Source organism: Orycteropus afer, unplaced genomic scaffold (genome assembly GCF_000298275.1).
Source record: "Orycteropus afer afer isolate SDZICR_OR568_19922 unplaced genomic scaffold, OryAfe1.0 scaffold00064, whole genome shotgun sequence".
NCBI lineage: Eukaryota > Metazoa > Chordata > Mammalia > Tubulidentata > Orycteropodidae > Orycteropus > Orycteropus afer.
The window spans coordinates 9,624,150-9,639,261 of NW_006921651.1; the positions used below are offsets into that span (position 1 = coordinate 9,624,150).

At 53.9% G+C, this 15,112-nt stretch overlaps 2 protein-coding genes across 2 annotated transcripts in view; one reads left to right on the forward strand and one right to left on the reverse strand.

The window, feature by feature from the left end:
- Position 1: 1 nt before the first annotated feature.
- Positions 2-4,916, forward strand: SFRP5 (secreted frizzled related protein 5; the record flags this gene model as incomplete). The annotated part of the gene is made up of 3 exons (XM_007940041.1): positions 2-383; positions 2,540-2,617; positions 4,570-4,916. Coding segments are annotated over 3 exons (807 nt in total), but the record flags the coding sequence as incomplete, so codon positions are not given.
- An 8,916-nt stretch (positions 4,917-13,832) lies between these two features.
- Positions 13,833-15,112, reverse strand: part of ZFYVE27 (zinc finger FYVE-type containing 27) — a 13,722-nt gene continuing 12,442 nt past the window's right edge. The window contains exon 10 of the mRNA XM_042780820.1: positions 13,833-13,897. Coding sequence (XP_042636754.1) covers positions 13,833-13,897 — 65 coding nt within the window. The remainder of the gene's footprint in view (positions 13,898-15,112) is intronic.

Below are 15,112 nucleotides of genomic sequence, written 5' to 3' on the forward strand. Positions count from 1 at the left end.
GCCGCCGCAGTGCCTCGACATCCCCGCAGACCTGCCGCTCTGCCACACGGTGGGCTACAAGCGCATGCGGCTGCCTAACCTGTTGGAGCACGAGAGCCTGGCGGAGGTGAAGCAGCAGGCGAGCAGCTGGCTGCCGCTGCTGGCGAAGCGCTGCCACTCGGACACTCAGGTCTTCCTCTGCTCGCTCTTCGCGCCCGTCTGCCTCGACCGACCCATCTACCCGTGCCGCTCGCTGTGCGAGGCGGTGCGCGCCGGCTGCGCGCCGCTCATGGAGGCCTACGGCTTCCCCTGGCCCGAGATGCTGTACTGCCACAAGTTCCCCCTGGACAACGACCTCTGCATCGCCGTGCAGTACGGGCACCTGCCTGCCACCGCGCCTCCAGGTAGCGCAGCCATCGCCGCCCCCGCGCCCTCCGACGGCCTGGGCGCGGGAGAACTGACCCTGAGCCTTCACGCAGCCCCACGGGCCCCAAACAGATGCTGCTCCCCGCGGCCCCCATAGCGCAGCTCTGCGAGCCCCTATAGGTGCCCACCCCTACACACACACACACACACACACACACACACACACACACACGTCTTCGCCTAGCCCTGCGTGCCAGCATTCTCGCAGCCTTCCCGCTGTCCCACCTGCCCATGGCAAGATGCCTGAGTAGTGCCTCCCTGCGGCTCTGGACATTCCTACTGGTTCTCCCTACTCCACCTCCGTTCCTGCAGACCTCAGACACCCCTCGCAGCGCCCACCTCCTCAAGTCGCAGGCATCCATGGGGCGCTCCCAATCTGCGCCCCCCATCCTGGCACGTCCGGATAAATGCCTTCACGCCTCACTCTGCCAGAGAATGCCATGGTCGCTAAATACGCCTTTCAACCCCCTCCATAACCCTGAACCAGGGCGCCAAGGCAGGCATCGCCTCTACTCCTGGTTGGGACCTTTGCAGGGGGCGGGGAGGAGGAGAGGGGTGAAAGAGACCACACAGAGCGGAAGACAGACATGCGCCCCCTCGGGTTTTCTGCGCCGGGGAAGTTCTCCCACCATCTTCCCAGTGCCCCGGGCTGGGAGGCCTTTGGGTAAGCCTCTGGAAGGAAAAAGGCGATTAGCCAGGCTCAGCCCCTAACAAGGAGCCCTGGGACTAGTTATTTAACTTCTCCGAGCTTTGGTTTCCCTATCAGTATAAAAGAAAGCGACCTAGAGTTCCTGAAACCTCAAAAATCCTAATCCCGGCCCCCAAGTCTGGTAACCCCATTCTCTCCCGTCTCAGCCTCCTATTCGCTCTGCTCCTCCGTGGGCTCTTCCTAAGCCCCGCCCCCCGCCCAGGTAAGCCCCTGCCTAGACACCTAGAGCCCCAGGCAGGAGGGTAAACAGTGTCATGGAGCAGGAAAGCCTCACCTGTGCTGTTAATGCAGACGTCTAAGCCGCCCGATGGCAGGAACTCACCCTAGGGCAGCACTGCTCCCTCTTTTGCATATCCACCAGGCTCCCAGAAAAGTAACTAGATTCAGTTGTCCAAGAGTGGTCCACATCATTTACCCCCCATACAGGATCCCACCCCTCAGGGCTAACCCCACTCATGCAGTCTGCCCAGGCCACCTGCTTCTACCCAACCCATGCACTCTCTGACAGCCGATGTTGGGTGCCTGTCCTGGGACTGGGGAGGGCTGGAAGAAGAGAAACCCTCATCTCCTGGAGGGTGGGAAGAGGGGGCCGTTGAGGCAGTGGCATCAGACCCCATCAGAGATCCATGTGGGGGGTCCATTCAGAGGGCACAGAAATCCCACCTGACCCTGCCCTCCACACTCCCCACCCTCTCTGAGCCCCCCTTTCCCCAGTGATGGGGGCCTCCCTGGAGGCAGAGACATAGGCGATGCTGAGCAGAGGTAAGGTGAGGATGAGTATGGTGGCCTGAGGACCAGCAACAGCTTGAAGACATGTCTGCATGGCTAACATATTCATGTAAACATTTCATGTAAAAAATTAAGAATTTTGGCTTCCTTTGAAAAGTCAGTAGTTCTGACAATGCTAATCTCACTGGGTTGGGGGCCAACTTGACTTGTTCACCTACCTGCCTGACCCTGTCGTCATTTGATTTTCCCAGAAAGACCTTGAAAATACCCCCACCTCAGAACCAGACCGGGAGTCCCAAATCCTGGTTCTCACGCTTTGCCAGGCTTGGGTAACCACTCGGGGCCTGAGTTTCCTTTTCTCTGTAACGGGAATAACAACAACTGCTTCACAGACTGTGGGTTGAATGAGATAAAACTGAGAGGCAGACCAGGAACAGGATGGCTGTGGCTGCCAGGCTGTGAGGCAGACATTGTGCCCACCTAGGTGGCTCTGTCTCTGCACCGCTCCTTTTAATTCTCACAGCCACTCAGCAGGCAGATGGTGGCAATGTCACCATCCTTTCCTGACGAGGAAGTGGAAGCTTTGGGAGGGGCATGTGACTGTAAGTGGGGAAGCCTGTACCCCAAGTGGATCCTTGGACTCTGGTCCCCTCACCAGCTTCCCCTCTCCCCCCCACCCCCGCCTCCTCTCCTCAGTGACCAAGATCTGCGCCCAATGTGAGATGGAGCACAGTGCCGATGGCCTCATGGAACAGATGTGCTCCAGTGACTTCGGTGAGTATGGGCCTGAGCGGCCACCCCACACCCAGCCCCTCCTCCCTGATACACCCAAAATCACACACCCACCACAGGGAAGCCCCATACTTTCGGCATCATGGACCCCTTTCAGAACCTGGTGATAAGCAAGAATCTTCTCCCCAGAGAAGAGCACCTCTTCTTAATATATAAATGTAAAATAAGGAACTCTGGTGGCATAGTGCCTAAAGCATTTGACTGCTAACCTGAAGGTTGAAGTTCAAACCCACCAACCACTCCACAGAAGGAAGACTGGGCAATCTACTTCCATAAATCTTTATCGCCTCGGAAACCCAAAGCAGGTAGCTATGAATCAGAATCAACTTGATGGCAGAGTTTGGTTTGGTTTTTGAAGTGGTATGCACATAACATAAAATTCATCATTTTAAAGTGGCAGTTAGTACATTCCAAATGTTGTACAACCATTACCCCAATCTGGTTCTTATCACTCTGATCTATCACATTCTTCTCTCTTTAAAAGGGAAGCTGTACCCATTAAGCAGTCACTCCCCATTTCCCCCTCCACCCATCCCCTGGCATCCACCAATCTGCTGTCTTTTTTTGCCTATCACCTCAGGAGTTTCAGGTGCCCCCTCAAGGCCATGGTCATAGACTTTAGAGACCACTGCCAGCCAGGGCCCCTACAGCCACCCCTGGGCGCTGTCTAGAGAGGTCTCTGCAGCTAGATTTGTCTCTTTGGGGGATGCAGGCTTAGCCCAGAGATGGAGGGAGAGATGGATGGGCCCCAGGGGGTGCAGCACCTTTACTCCTGGGCACCTCTACCTAGTACTGAGCACCCCTCTGGCCAGGAAGCTGGTCACCTGTCCCCACAGCGTCATCATGGAGCTTCCCGTTCCTGGGAAAGCAGAGCCAACAGTCCAGTCAGGCCTGGCACATGCATGAACCACACAGTCTAGCACGTGGTCTTTGCCAGGTTAACTCCCTGTACTGTGTCTTCACCTCCCTGTGTATAAGAAAGAGATAAGAACACGGTCCTTAGTTTGGAGGTGTCTTTTATAAAGTTAGTCTATTTGGAAAAAGAATACTCCTGTTGCAGGGTGTGTGGGTGCTGGGGGTGGGGGGTGGGTATCAGAGAGGGAAAGAGAAAGCGATTTTATGAAAACTCCCTTCCCTGAGTGGGCAAAGTTATCTTCTGTCTTCCTGGCTGCTTGCAGAGAGGCCTGGAGAAGGCAGAGACTGGCCCAAGTGAGTAGCTGGGCCCAGAAATCCCTCTCCCCAGTGCCTGACTTCCCCAGGCCTCTCTGCAACCACCTCCGAGTGGCCTGGACTGTGACTTTCTGGCCACAAATCCTGCTTTCAACCACCTCCCCTCACCCCCTCCCACACACACACTCTCTACACATAGCACAGACACGCTTTCATATACACACACATAACACACTACGCCTACACTCTCACACACACATTGCAGTGTGTGCTGCAGCTGGTGCACACCCACAGAGCTGTTGTACATCTCTCCGCCCATCTAGGTGTTCAGTGATGTGACTGGCGGGGGCGGGGTATTTGCCCCAGGGAAAAACAGTATACAACGGGCTCACCTTGCCTCAGAATGGGGTGTTAAATAAACATTTACCTGCCCACCACTGCTCAAATCAGTCATGCCATATGCACACCCCACATATCTCCACACACACACACACACACACACATATGGGTCAGAAATCCAAGTCAGAAGAGTCCCCAGACCTCGGTCCAATGCAGACTCCACGATTCAGGCAGGTCACTGCCCTCCCCAGTACCTCCAGGGTGGAATGAGAGACTGTCCATGAAAGCCCAGCACAGGAGAGGAGCCAAATAAACAGTAAAATATACGCCGTACGCTCACCCCTCCCAAGCCACCAGAGCAGAGGTCCAGCACTAAAGGGGCACCAGCATCCTGAGCGCACCCTGACCCTCCCTCCCTCCCACAGTGGTCAAAATGCGCATCAAGGAGATCAAGATAGAGAATGGGGACCGGAAGCTGATTGGAGCCCAAAAGAAGAAGAAGCTGCTCAAGCCAGGGCCCCTGAAGCGCAAGGACACCAAGCGGCTGGTGCTGCATATGAAGAACGGTGCAGGCTGCCCCTGCCCCCAGCTGGACAGCCTGGCAGGCAGCTTCCTGGTCATGGGCCGCAAGGTGGACGGACAGCTGCTGCTCATGGCTGTCTACCGCTGGGACAAGAAGAACAAGGAGATGAAGTTTGCGGTCAAGTTCATGTTCTCCTACCCCTGCTCCCTCTACTACCCCTTCTTCTATGGGGCCGCAGAACCTCACTGAAGGGTGCCCCTCCCAGTCCCGGCAACTAGCTGTGCCTTGCCCTCTGCCCCCCGGCCCCTGGGACATGCTCCCGCCTCCTCCTCCCCAACTGGCCTCACCTCACTTCCAGGCTGACCCCACAGGTCCTAAAGGGTGGACATAAGAGCGGGGGACTGTGCTCCTTGACCACGGTGTCCCTGAGGTCTTGGGCATCTTTTCTTAGATGCAGAACTATCTCGTTTTGGGGGAAAACCCAGGGTCTCAGAAAAGCAGACAGAGCTAGAGGGAGGAGAGGGTGGACAAAGTGCTCTGAGGAGGAGGATCCAGAGCTGGGGGTGTCTGCTCCCCTCTACTGCTGGTGAGGCCTAGCCTTGGAAATGGAGAGGTCTCAATGTCAGGCTGAGCTAATGAGGACAGTTACCTTCCCCCACTGCCACGTGTTGTGCCTTCCTAGGAGCCCCCCAAAGGAAGGAGTCAGGGTCACAGAGCCCTCCAGCCACACACCCCGGCCTTCCCCACCCTGAGCCTAGAGTTCCCGGGGACTCCAGAGTGAGACTCTGCTTCCGGCCTCTGAGCACACTTCCCTTCCACGGGATCACTGCTTGGACTCACTGCACAGCCTCCATACCTGCGTCCCTATTACCCTAATGATGAGTAAATTATTGCTACTGCTCTGAGGCCATAGTACTAGACACCTGATGCAGGTAGGGCTCGGGTGTTGTTTTGTTTTCGTTTTTTAAGTTTTTAATTAAAGAAACCTACACTTGGTCCTGACCAGGTGATTTCTTTGGTCATTTGGATCCCAAGAGGTGGGGGGAAAGGAAGGTTTTGAATGGGCTTCTAAAAAGCAGCCCTCATCTTAGCCCTCTGCCTGTCCACACAGACTTACTTGGATGCCCAAGAAGAGCCATGCCCTGGATTTTTGTAGGGTTTCCAGAGAGCACAGAGGGGCACCCCTCTCACGGTGCACTAAATGAGGGATGGGGAAACTGTTCTTTTGTCCAAGGAGCCCCTGAGGAGGAACAGGAACTGAGCTCCCAGCCTTCTCCCATGGTCAGAAGACTCCCATGGTCCTACAGCATGTCCCACACCCGGGCAATGGCCTGAAGAGCCCAGGAAGCCTGGGCCACAGGGTTTGCTCTGAAGAGCTTGGGGCCTAAACCGTGTCACTGCTACCCCCTGCAGCTTCCCAACACCCCTGGCACTGGCCTTAACCTACAGGAGCTAAGATGGTGACAGCCACGCTTCTCAAGTGTGGTCCCTGGACCAGCAGCATCACCTGGGAACTTGTCAGAAATGCATCTCAGGCCTCACCCCAGACCTGCTACAGAATCTGCATTTTTAACATAGGAACATTAGAATCATCTAGGAGCTTTACAGAACACTGGGCCCCACCCTGTTGTTGCTGTTAGGTGCCATCTAGTCAGTTGTGACTCAGCAACCCTAATATAACAATGAAACACTGCCCAGTCTTCTGCCATCCTTACAACCCGTGCTGTGCTTGAGCCCATCGTTGCAGCCACTGTGTCAGTCCATCTCATTGAGGGACTTCCTCTTTTTTGTTGACCCTCTACTTAACCAAGCATGATGTCCTTCTCCAGGGACTGGTCCCTCCTTATGACACGTCCACAGTATGTGAGACAAAGTCTCACCGACATTGCTTCTAAGGACAACTCCAGCTATACTTCTTCCAAGACAGATTTGTTCACTCTTCTGGCAGTCTATTATTGTTGTTGTTGTTGTGTGCCATGGAATCAGGCCCGACTCACATCAACCCCTCCCTCGGGTTTCCGAGGCGCTATCACTATGGAAGTAGATTGCCCAACCTTCCTTCTGAGGAGTGGCTGGTGGGTTTGAACCACCTGGTATATTTAATATTCTTTGCCAATATCTTCATTCAAAGGCATCAATTCTTCTTCAGTCTTCCTTATTCACTGTCCAGCTTTAGCATGTATATGAGGCCACTGGAAAACACCATGGCTCGGGTCAGGCACATCTTAGTCTTCCAAGTGACATCTTTGTTTTTTAACACTTAAGAAAGATCTTTTGCAGCAGATTTGCTAGCGGGGGCTGCTGCCTTGAGGTGGAAGAGACAGAGAGGGGAGAAGGCTTGCAATGGAGGCAAGAGGTTGCTACTACTCCAATGTTTAGCATTCTGGGAGGGGTGGTGCCAGGAAAGAGTTCCCCGGAGGAAGGGAGAGTCAGCAGATGTTGAGGAGCAAGGCAGATGAACTGAGAGCCGTGGGTCAGAGTCAGGACCTCTCTTCACCAGGAGGGGTGGAGCTGGGATGCCAGGGCCTGTCTGAAGGTCTGCTGCTCCTGCAAGACCAATGAGCCTCCTTCTCTTGGGATGAGGGCAACGCTGGCTTCAGCAGCTCTCAGAGAGCTCTGTCTCAGAGAGTGGAGGAAAATGACATCTCCAGAGAAGACAGGCCTGAATTCTTTTGTGGGGCCAGTACGAGCTATGCACCCCTCAGGTCTAGCCAACAGGTGGTCTTACCACCTGCCCAGAACCCATCCCCTGGACAGTAGGCGGCCTCCCTGCAGGTCAGGGGTGGCAGACGCCTACTTGTTTCTCCTCGCCTCTGAGGAAGCTCCTACCATCCACCCTCACTCAAACCCTGCCCAGCTCACCTGGCTCCCTGAATCTCCTCCCTTGTCTCCCAGCCTCCTGCCCCGACCAAATATTTACAGACACTTCTATGGTCAACCAGGTCCAGGGATTATTTTTCCACTGAACACACAGGACTCCAGGCCAGCTTCTGGCCAGAGTACAATACTGACCTCTGTCAGGTGCTGGCAGCCAGTGAGAGGGAGTGGGAGAGGGGCAAGGTGCTCCCTTAGCCATGCCAGAAAGACCCAGGAAGTCATTCCTCGCTCACTCACCCCCACAAAGGGGTCAGGACCCTGCTTGGTAGTATCTGCTGTGCCCCCCACCCCAAAACATCTGCCAGACCACCCAGAAATCTCTCCTGGGGCCAGAGAAGAATCCTCACAAAGACCAGGGAGGTCCTGCCAGGCCTGAGCCCCACCTGTTATTTCTTCCAGTCACAAAACCCTTCTTCCCACCTCACCACAAGGTGGGCCCAGAGATCTACAGCTGATGCTGCCAGAGAGAACATCCCAGGCTGAGTGTTTCAGTAAAAGGTTGCATCTGACTGCCTGGACCAGAAACCCCAAGTGGGCTGGCGGTGGGCTGTCCAGGGCTGCCACAGCTGTCCTTCTGGGCCGGCAACGTCCAACTCCTGTCTTCCTGCTCTGTGGCTTCTGTTCTCATGGTTACAAGATGGTGCCACCTTCTGCTCCCAACTTCTCAGCCACATTCCAGGCAGCAAAAGAGCAAGGGATCAGAGCAAAAAGCCACATACCAGCTGCCTGTGGCCTTTTTAATGATGGAAATAGCAATTTCCCAACAAGTCCCACCTGGTAGATTTGCACTTAACCTCTCACTGGCCAGAATTACATCACAGGGCCACCCCATGTTGCAAGCAAGCAGGGGAAATCAAGTTTATCAGTTGGGTCCAGAGTGAAATTCTATTAATTAAAAAAAAAAAAAAAAAAACCTCAGTGCTGTCGAGTCAGATCCGACTCATAGCAACCCCTCCTCGGGTTTCCAAGGCGGTATCACTACAGAAGTACATCACCCAACCTTCCTTCTGAGGAGTGGCTGGTGGGTTTGAACCTCCAGCCTTCATGGTTAGCAGTCAAATGCCTTAGGCACTATACAACCAGAGCTCCCTCTATTAGTAATGGAGGAAGGATGAGAGTAGGCAACTAGCACTCAAGATATTGTGGTGGTTAAGTTTGTGTGTCAACTTGGCTGGGCCTGGTTGAGTGGCTGGGCAGCTGGATTGATTATTTCCCATGATGAGACTAGTAATCAATTCCATGGTGGAATCTACTATGAGCAGCTGAGTAGCTGCCCTAGGGATGTGGTCTGCTTCCTGTATATAAGCAGAAGCCTGGGGGAATAGTCTCTAGCTTATGGCAAGCTTGGACCCTGCATGTAGCCATGTTGTTGTTCAGCAGCCTGCCATGCTCTGCCGACCTTGGGACTTACAATTTAAATTAATGGCCTGCCATGTGGTTTGGCAACATTCGGAACTGTGCCATTTTATTTGTCGACCTTGGGCTTGTTAGCCTCAGTGGCCAATAGCTGCCTGAGTGAAGAAATGCCTCTAGCTTCAGTGGGCCATGAGCTAGAGGCAGAGCTGAAGCCCAAGATCAAGGGGCTTTCACACAGCCCCTAGAGCCTGGCACTTTGAACTTGGACTTAAGTCTCCAAACTGTGAGAGAATAAACTCCTGTTTGTTAAGGCCATCCCATTTGTGGTATTTCTGTTAGAGCGATACTAGGTAACCAGAACACAGGGTTGCTGAGTATGAAGCAGGAAAATGAATGAAAAGTACCTGGAAACCATGCCCTGCATGTAGAAGATGTTCATTAAACAGCAATTAGTATTTTTATTAACCAAAGGCCATGACCTGACATAGTGCCTGCACATCATGGGTGCTCAACAAATTCCTAATTGACTCATTAATCAACTAAGAAACACTATTGGCAGGTAGGCAGGGAAAGGGCAGGAGCATCTGCCCTAAAAGCCAGAATTATTACTTTCAGAACAGGTAGGGGAACATACATTTGGGGTTTTAGCTTCAAAAAATACATTCCTAGATGATATGTAAGCTGACTTTAGAAAGACATGGAATACAACCAGTAAGTATCAGCCACATGAAGCCTCCCAATAGCCCTTTGAGGTGGGTACTATTATCATCTCCATTTTAATGATGAGGTGGCTGAGGCTCAGAGAAGTAACTTGCTAGAGGTCACACATTTTACATGGTGGAGCTAGGATTTGACCCCATGCTCTTCACCATTGCCTTATAGGAAGACTTCTGGGATCCTGGCTCCCATCTCACTCCAAGGACCCAGAATGAGGCAGAGGGCCAGCCTCCCACGGTGGCTTTTCTCCTGACACCCACCCGACGCCCCGCTCAGCCCCGCCAGCCTCTAGCCTCTGGTCCTCACAAAGGAAGCTCACATCCCACAACTGTTTAGTCGGCTGAAATCCTGGCTAAAGTTCATTCCTTGGGAAATCCAACGTGGGGGGTGTTGCTGCTGGAATGTGTGTGGCTGGGTCCCAGCGTGGACAGCAGGCTCTGCTTGGGCTGTGAAGCTAGCAGGCCTGGCCACGGGGAACCCCCAGCCCCCAGCTGTGCCAGAGAATGGAATGTGCTGCTCTGGGGTGTTGAGACTGACCCAGCCAAGGGAGGTGGTGAGGTGGGGCTGGAAGCTGGGGGAGCTCCTGCTACAAAGCTGCTTCTGTTCCCCTGGAGGCTGAGCCCATTTGCCTAGGGCAGGATGGACTGGGGGGGCAGTGTGCTTAGGGGCAGGCCCCTCCCCCGTTAGCTCGGTGGCTCAGAAGCTCCTGGGGTTAGAAAGGGCAGGCAGGACAGAGAGGAGAGTGACACTAGGACTGCTATGTTCATCCGAGTTTCTCTCAGGAGGCATCTACAAACCACCATGGCACAATTCACATCCTGGCTCCACCACTTACTGGCCTGTACCTGTGGCAGGTTACTTAGCCTCCCTGAGCCTCAGCTACTCCCCTGTAAAGTGGAGTTAAGAACAGAGCCTACCTGTGGGGAATGCCATGAAGTTTAAATGAGGTCACGCACTCAGCATGATGCCTGGCACAAGTGCTCAATAAACGTAGGTATTATCATCTTCAAGGCCACCAGCTGCAGGATGGATGCTGTAGCCAGAGCTCCTCAAAAGGGGTGGCCTAAAGGTCCCCAGGAGACCAGAGGATGAAAATGGAACTTCCTTTGGCTTTAGCCCAAGGGCCAGCTGGTCAAGGGCCACAAGCTCCAGAGACCCCAGAAACCACTGCCAGGTCCAAGTCTGCTGGTGCTCACCGGAGGCTACTCCCACCACCACCACCAAACACAAACAGGATCAGCTGAACCCTGAGCCCCGAGCCAGGTGGCAGCAGCTCCAACAGGCTCCAGGGCTGTAGGTGAACCCCCTGTGGCATCCCCTCCCGCTGGGTGTCTGACAGCAAATGGGGACACATCTTTTAAAGCAGGTACAAAACTCTAGAATGGACAGTTGGCCTTGCAGACCATTCCATGTTCAGGTCCTCTGTGCATTGGCCCGGCCACTGGAGAGGCACCATTCAACCCTGTCAATCTCTCTGCGGCTTTGTCTCCCCATTGGTACCTGTATTTTAAAGTTGCCTGTCCCTTGCCTGCTCATACTGAGCCCCTCACAAGACATCAAGGGGACAAGGCAGCAGCCCCCAACTTTCCTGTCTAAAGCTGGTGGGATCCCGTGCTTCTCTGACCTCTGTAACTCATACCGCACATCCTTCCAACTGACCTACCCTCCAGGCTCCCTCAGAACACCCTCCACAGTAGAGCTGGCCGCAGCCCCGCCTCAACACTGGTAAGCCGCCATCGCGGGTCTCATCTTTTGCTTGTTGTTGTTATGTGCCATCGAGTCGGACCCGACTCACAGCGACCGCTCCTTGGGTTTCCGAGGCAGTATCACTACGGAAGTAGATTGCCCCATCTTCCTTCTGAGGAGTGGCTGGTGGGTTTGAACCACCAGCCTTTTAGTTGGCAGTCAAGTGTCTTAGGCACTATGCCCAATTTCCCTTCCTCCCAAGATCCTTACTGTTCCTCTCTGAGCCACCTCTGCTAAAGCTTTGACCCTTTTTATTTTTTTTGATTCACCCTCCCCTACCCTTGTTGTGTTGCTGTTATGTGCCGTCAAGTCGCCCCGACTCATAGCGACCCCTCCTTGGGTTTCCGAGGTAGTTATCACTACGGAAGTAGATTGCCCAATCTTCCTTCCGAGGAGTGGCTGGTGGGCTTGAACCGTCATGTGCCTCAGGCACTATGCTACCAGAGCTCCTGGGGTCACTATGAGGACTGAATGAGATGATGTGTATAAAGCACTTACCACAGTGCCCAGCACCCAAAAGGCCCAACCCATCCCAGCTCTCAGGATCTCCTTATACTCCTCATCCCCTTTCCTACGTCTCTCAGCCTCCCTGGTGGTTGACCCTTTCTTGCTCTCCCAGAGAGATTAGCTCAATCTTTCTATTCAGAAGCCTGTATTGCTCAGCAGGTCCAAGTTCCGATCCCCAGCCCTGGCCCTTACAATCTGGTCACGAGACGGAATCTCAGATCAGTGTGACCAACATGAGCTGGGCATGCAAGGCACAGCCTCCCTCCTCTCAGCCACGGTGCGCGCCAGGCCAGGACGCAGCCTCAGCCCTTGCACTAATGGGCCCACCAGGGCCTGTCCTGCTGTCTTGGCAGAGCTGCCAGAAATCTGGGTGCTCAGCCTCCAGGAAGGGCCTGCACAAGGACCAGGATGGAAACTTCAGACGCTCGAGGCCTTTTTATTGACAATTCCCCACATACACAGAGATCCTTTTTGTTCCTCTCCAGTGTAGATAAAGGCCAGGACTCTAAACTCTCATCTCCGAACTGGACCAAGGAGCCATGAAGGGGGATGCCAAGGCCTGCCTGGTCCCCAGGGACTTGCACCTCGACTGGCCTAGAGCCTGCCCAACTGCTGAGCCCCAGCTAGACTGGCTGGTCTGGCAAGAAAGGTGGCCCGGGATGGGTTTCTTGTCTCCCTGATCTGCCTCCCTGGGTCCCTGCTTAGGGTATAGAAACATCTCAGCCTCCTATGGGGTCTGGGTCCCAGGAAGCCCATGACTTCAGGGAAGAATCCCAGGGTAGGAAAAGCCCCCATTCTCCTCATCCCATTCCTTGTACCACAAGTTCCCAGAAACCATGAAATAAATAAATAAATACTTCAAAAAGGCAGGGCAGCTCCAGGGGAGGGGGTTGGGGAGGGGCACCTGAGCCAGCTCATGGCTTTGGGAGAAACACCTGAATCCCCAGGCATCCAGAAGTGAACGTGAAATTGTTGGGAAGAAGATGGGGAACCCCAAGTGGCTTTTTTCCGCAACTAAGATCCCAGCCAAATCCTACACTTCCCAAGCCCCCAAGGATCAAGGGTCAAGAGTCAAGGGCTTCAGGACTCTGTTCCGCTCACCTGGTGTACAGTCCAGGCAAACAGAGAGGCTGCCCCACGTTCTGGGGCAGGAGGAATGATCCGAGCGCCCTGCAGCTGCCCGGCAGAGCCGAGGACAGCGAGGCTGAGACTAGCCAGGCAGGATCTCTGCAAGGTGGGGTTGAGGTCCCTTCAGCTCCTGGGGCTCCCCTAGGCTTTGCTTCACTTAATACTGAAGGACTGACTCTGCTAGCCCCTCCTATACACATTCTCCTTTGGGGAACACTGGGAACTTCAACCCTGCTTCTAGAAGCACTTCTGGTCTCCTAAGCCTTGGCCACACCCTCTGATGGGGAAATGATCAGACCCTGATGCCTGGAGGGACAGTCAAGCAGCAGCACTGTGGCCTGGCACGACCAAGCCCTTCTGCAGGCGCTCTGAGGTCAAGGGCCTACCACAAGACCCAGCAGGAGGAGAGCCTCTTTTGCAATCTCAGGGCCCCTAGAATTCCCGTGAACAGTCCGTCTGGCCCTGATCATCAGTGATCCTAGTGGAGACCAGGCCTAGCTCGCTGCTGCCCTCTAGCTTTTATTCCCCGCCCAGCCCTGCTTGTCCTGGGCTTCCCAGACTCAGCCCAGGACACAGTTAGGCAAACATGCAGGACCCTTCAGGGGCTCCTCACTGCTCTGGGTTTTCAGGGCAGCCACAACCGGCCATCCAAAGAGTGGGAACAGCTTCAGTACCTAGCTGGAGATAGCAAGGGGAAGATGAGGAAGCCTACCTAGTATCCAGGGCACCTTGGCCCAGCACACGCCACATGGGGCTAGGGGTGGGGAGAGTGAGGATCTACTGCTGGGCCCAGGGACCAGGGCCCAGGGCCCCGCTGCACCCTGGCCTCTCTTCTCACTTGCTCAAGGTCTGGTTACACGAAGCACACACAAACACAGTCTCTCTCTGGGCTTCAGGGGCTGAAAAGGAGAAAGAGCTGAGTGAGAGGTGTCTTCCTGCCCTTTGGCTTATGGCCCAGACTACAGAACAACCCCTGGAAACCCCTCACAGACCACCCAGCGCCTGGCCCACACCCTCCCTGACCCAGCTCATCACCCAGCCCTCAGAGACTTGACTTTCCACAGGAACCAGGATGATGGGGGTGACCGTGGCAACAGCAGGCCTGTGCCCGGTATTGTACACATAAGAAAGTATTTGGCACCAACAGAACACCTTTAAAAATGTTTTTCAAATAAAATACCAGAAGGGAATTTTCCCAAATGCTTTAACGGTGGTGATTTCTGGGTGGTAAGATTACAGGCTTATTTTTCTCTTCTTTTACTACATAACCTCCAAATTGCCTAGAATAAGTGTATGTTACTTGCATGATGAGAAGGGAAAAGTGTCTCAGCACATTACACAGCAGTCAGTGAAGCACAGCCCATCCCTCACGGCTTGAAGAACACAGCGATGTCACCGAACTGGACGCGTAGAAATGGTTGGGTTTTGGTGGATGTTCTGCTGTGTAGCTTCTCAACAACCACCACATTTTCTTTTTTAATTTCAAATAAAATTTACTTTGGAGAAAAAAAAAACTTCGTATTTTTCTTTTCAATCATGCATCTGTACTTACCCCATCAGGGAAGTGGCTGCTCTTGGGAAGGGACAAGGTTATGAATGTCTGTTGTCTTCTTGCTTGTATGTATTTTTGGTTTGGTTTTGTTTACAATGACTATGTGGTGCTTCTATGAGGAACTCTGGTGGCACAGTGCCCAAGGCATTTGACTGCTAACCAGAAGGCTGGCGGTTCAAACCCATCAGCCACTCCTCGGAAGACGACTGGGCAATCTACTTCCGTAGTGATACTGCCTCGGAAACCCAAGGAGGGGTCGCTATGAGTTGAAAGGACTTGACAGCGGTTGAGTTTGGGTTTTTTGGGGGGGTTATGCAGTGCTTCTATAGAAAGATTTTTTATTTTGTTCAAAGTGTTACTAAGATAAATGAGAAAAGGAATAAAATTCAGGGGGAGGGCAGGAGGTGGAACCCGGAAGCCTCTGAGGTCCAGCTGTCACTGTGTGCTGCTGCTGACAGTGACCTCACAGTAAGGAGTGGAACTGCCCACGGGGCTCACTAGGCCGTGATCCCCACAGGAGTAAGGAGCGGAACTGCCCACGGGGCTCACTAGGCCGTGATCC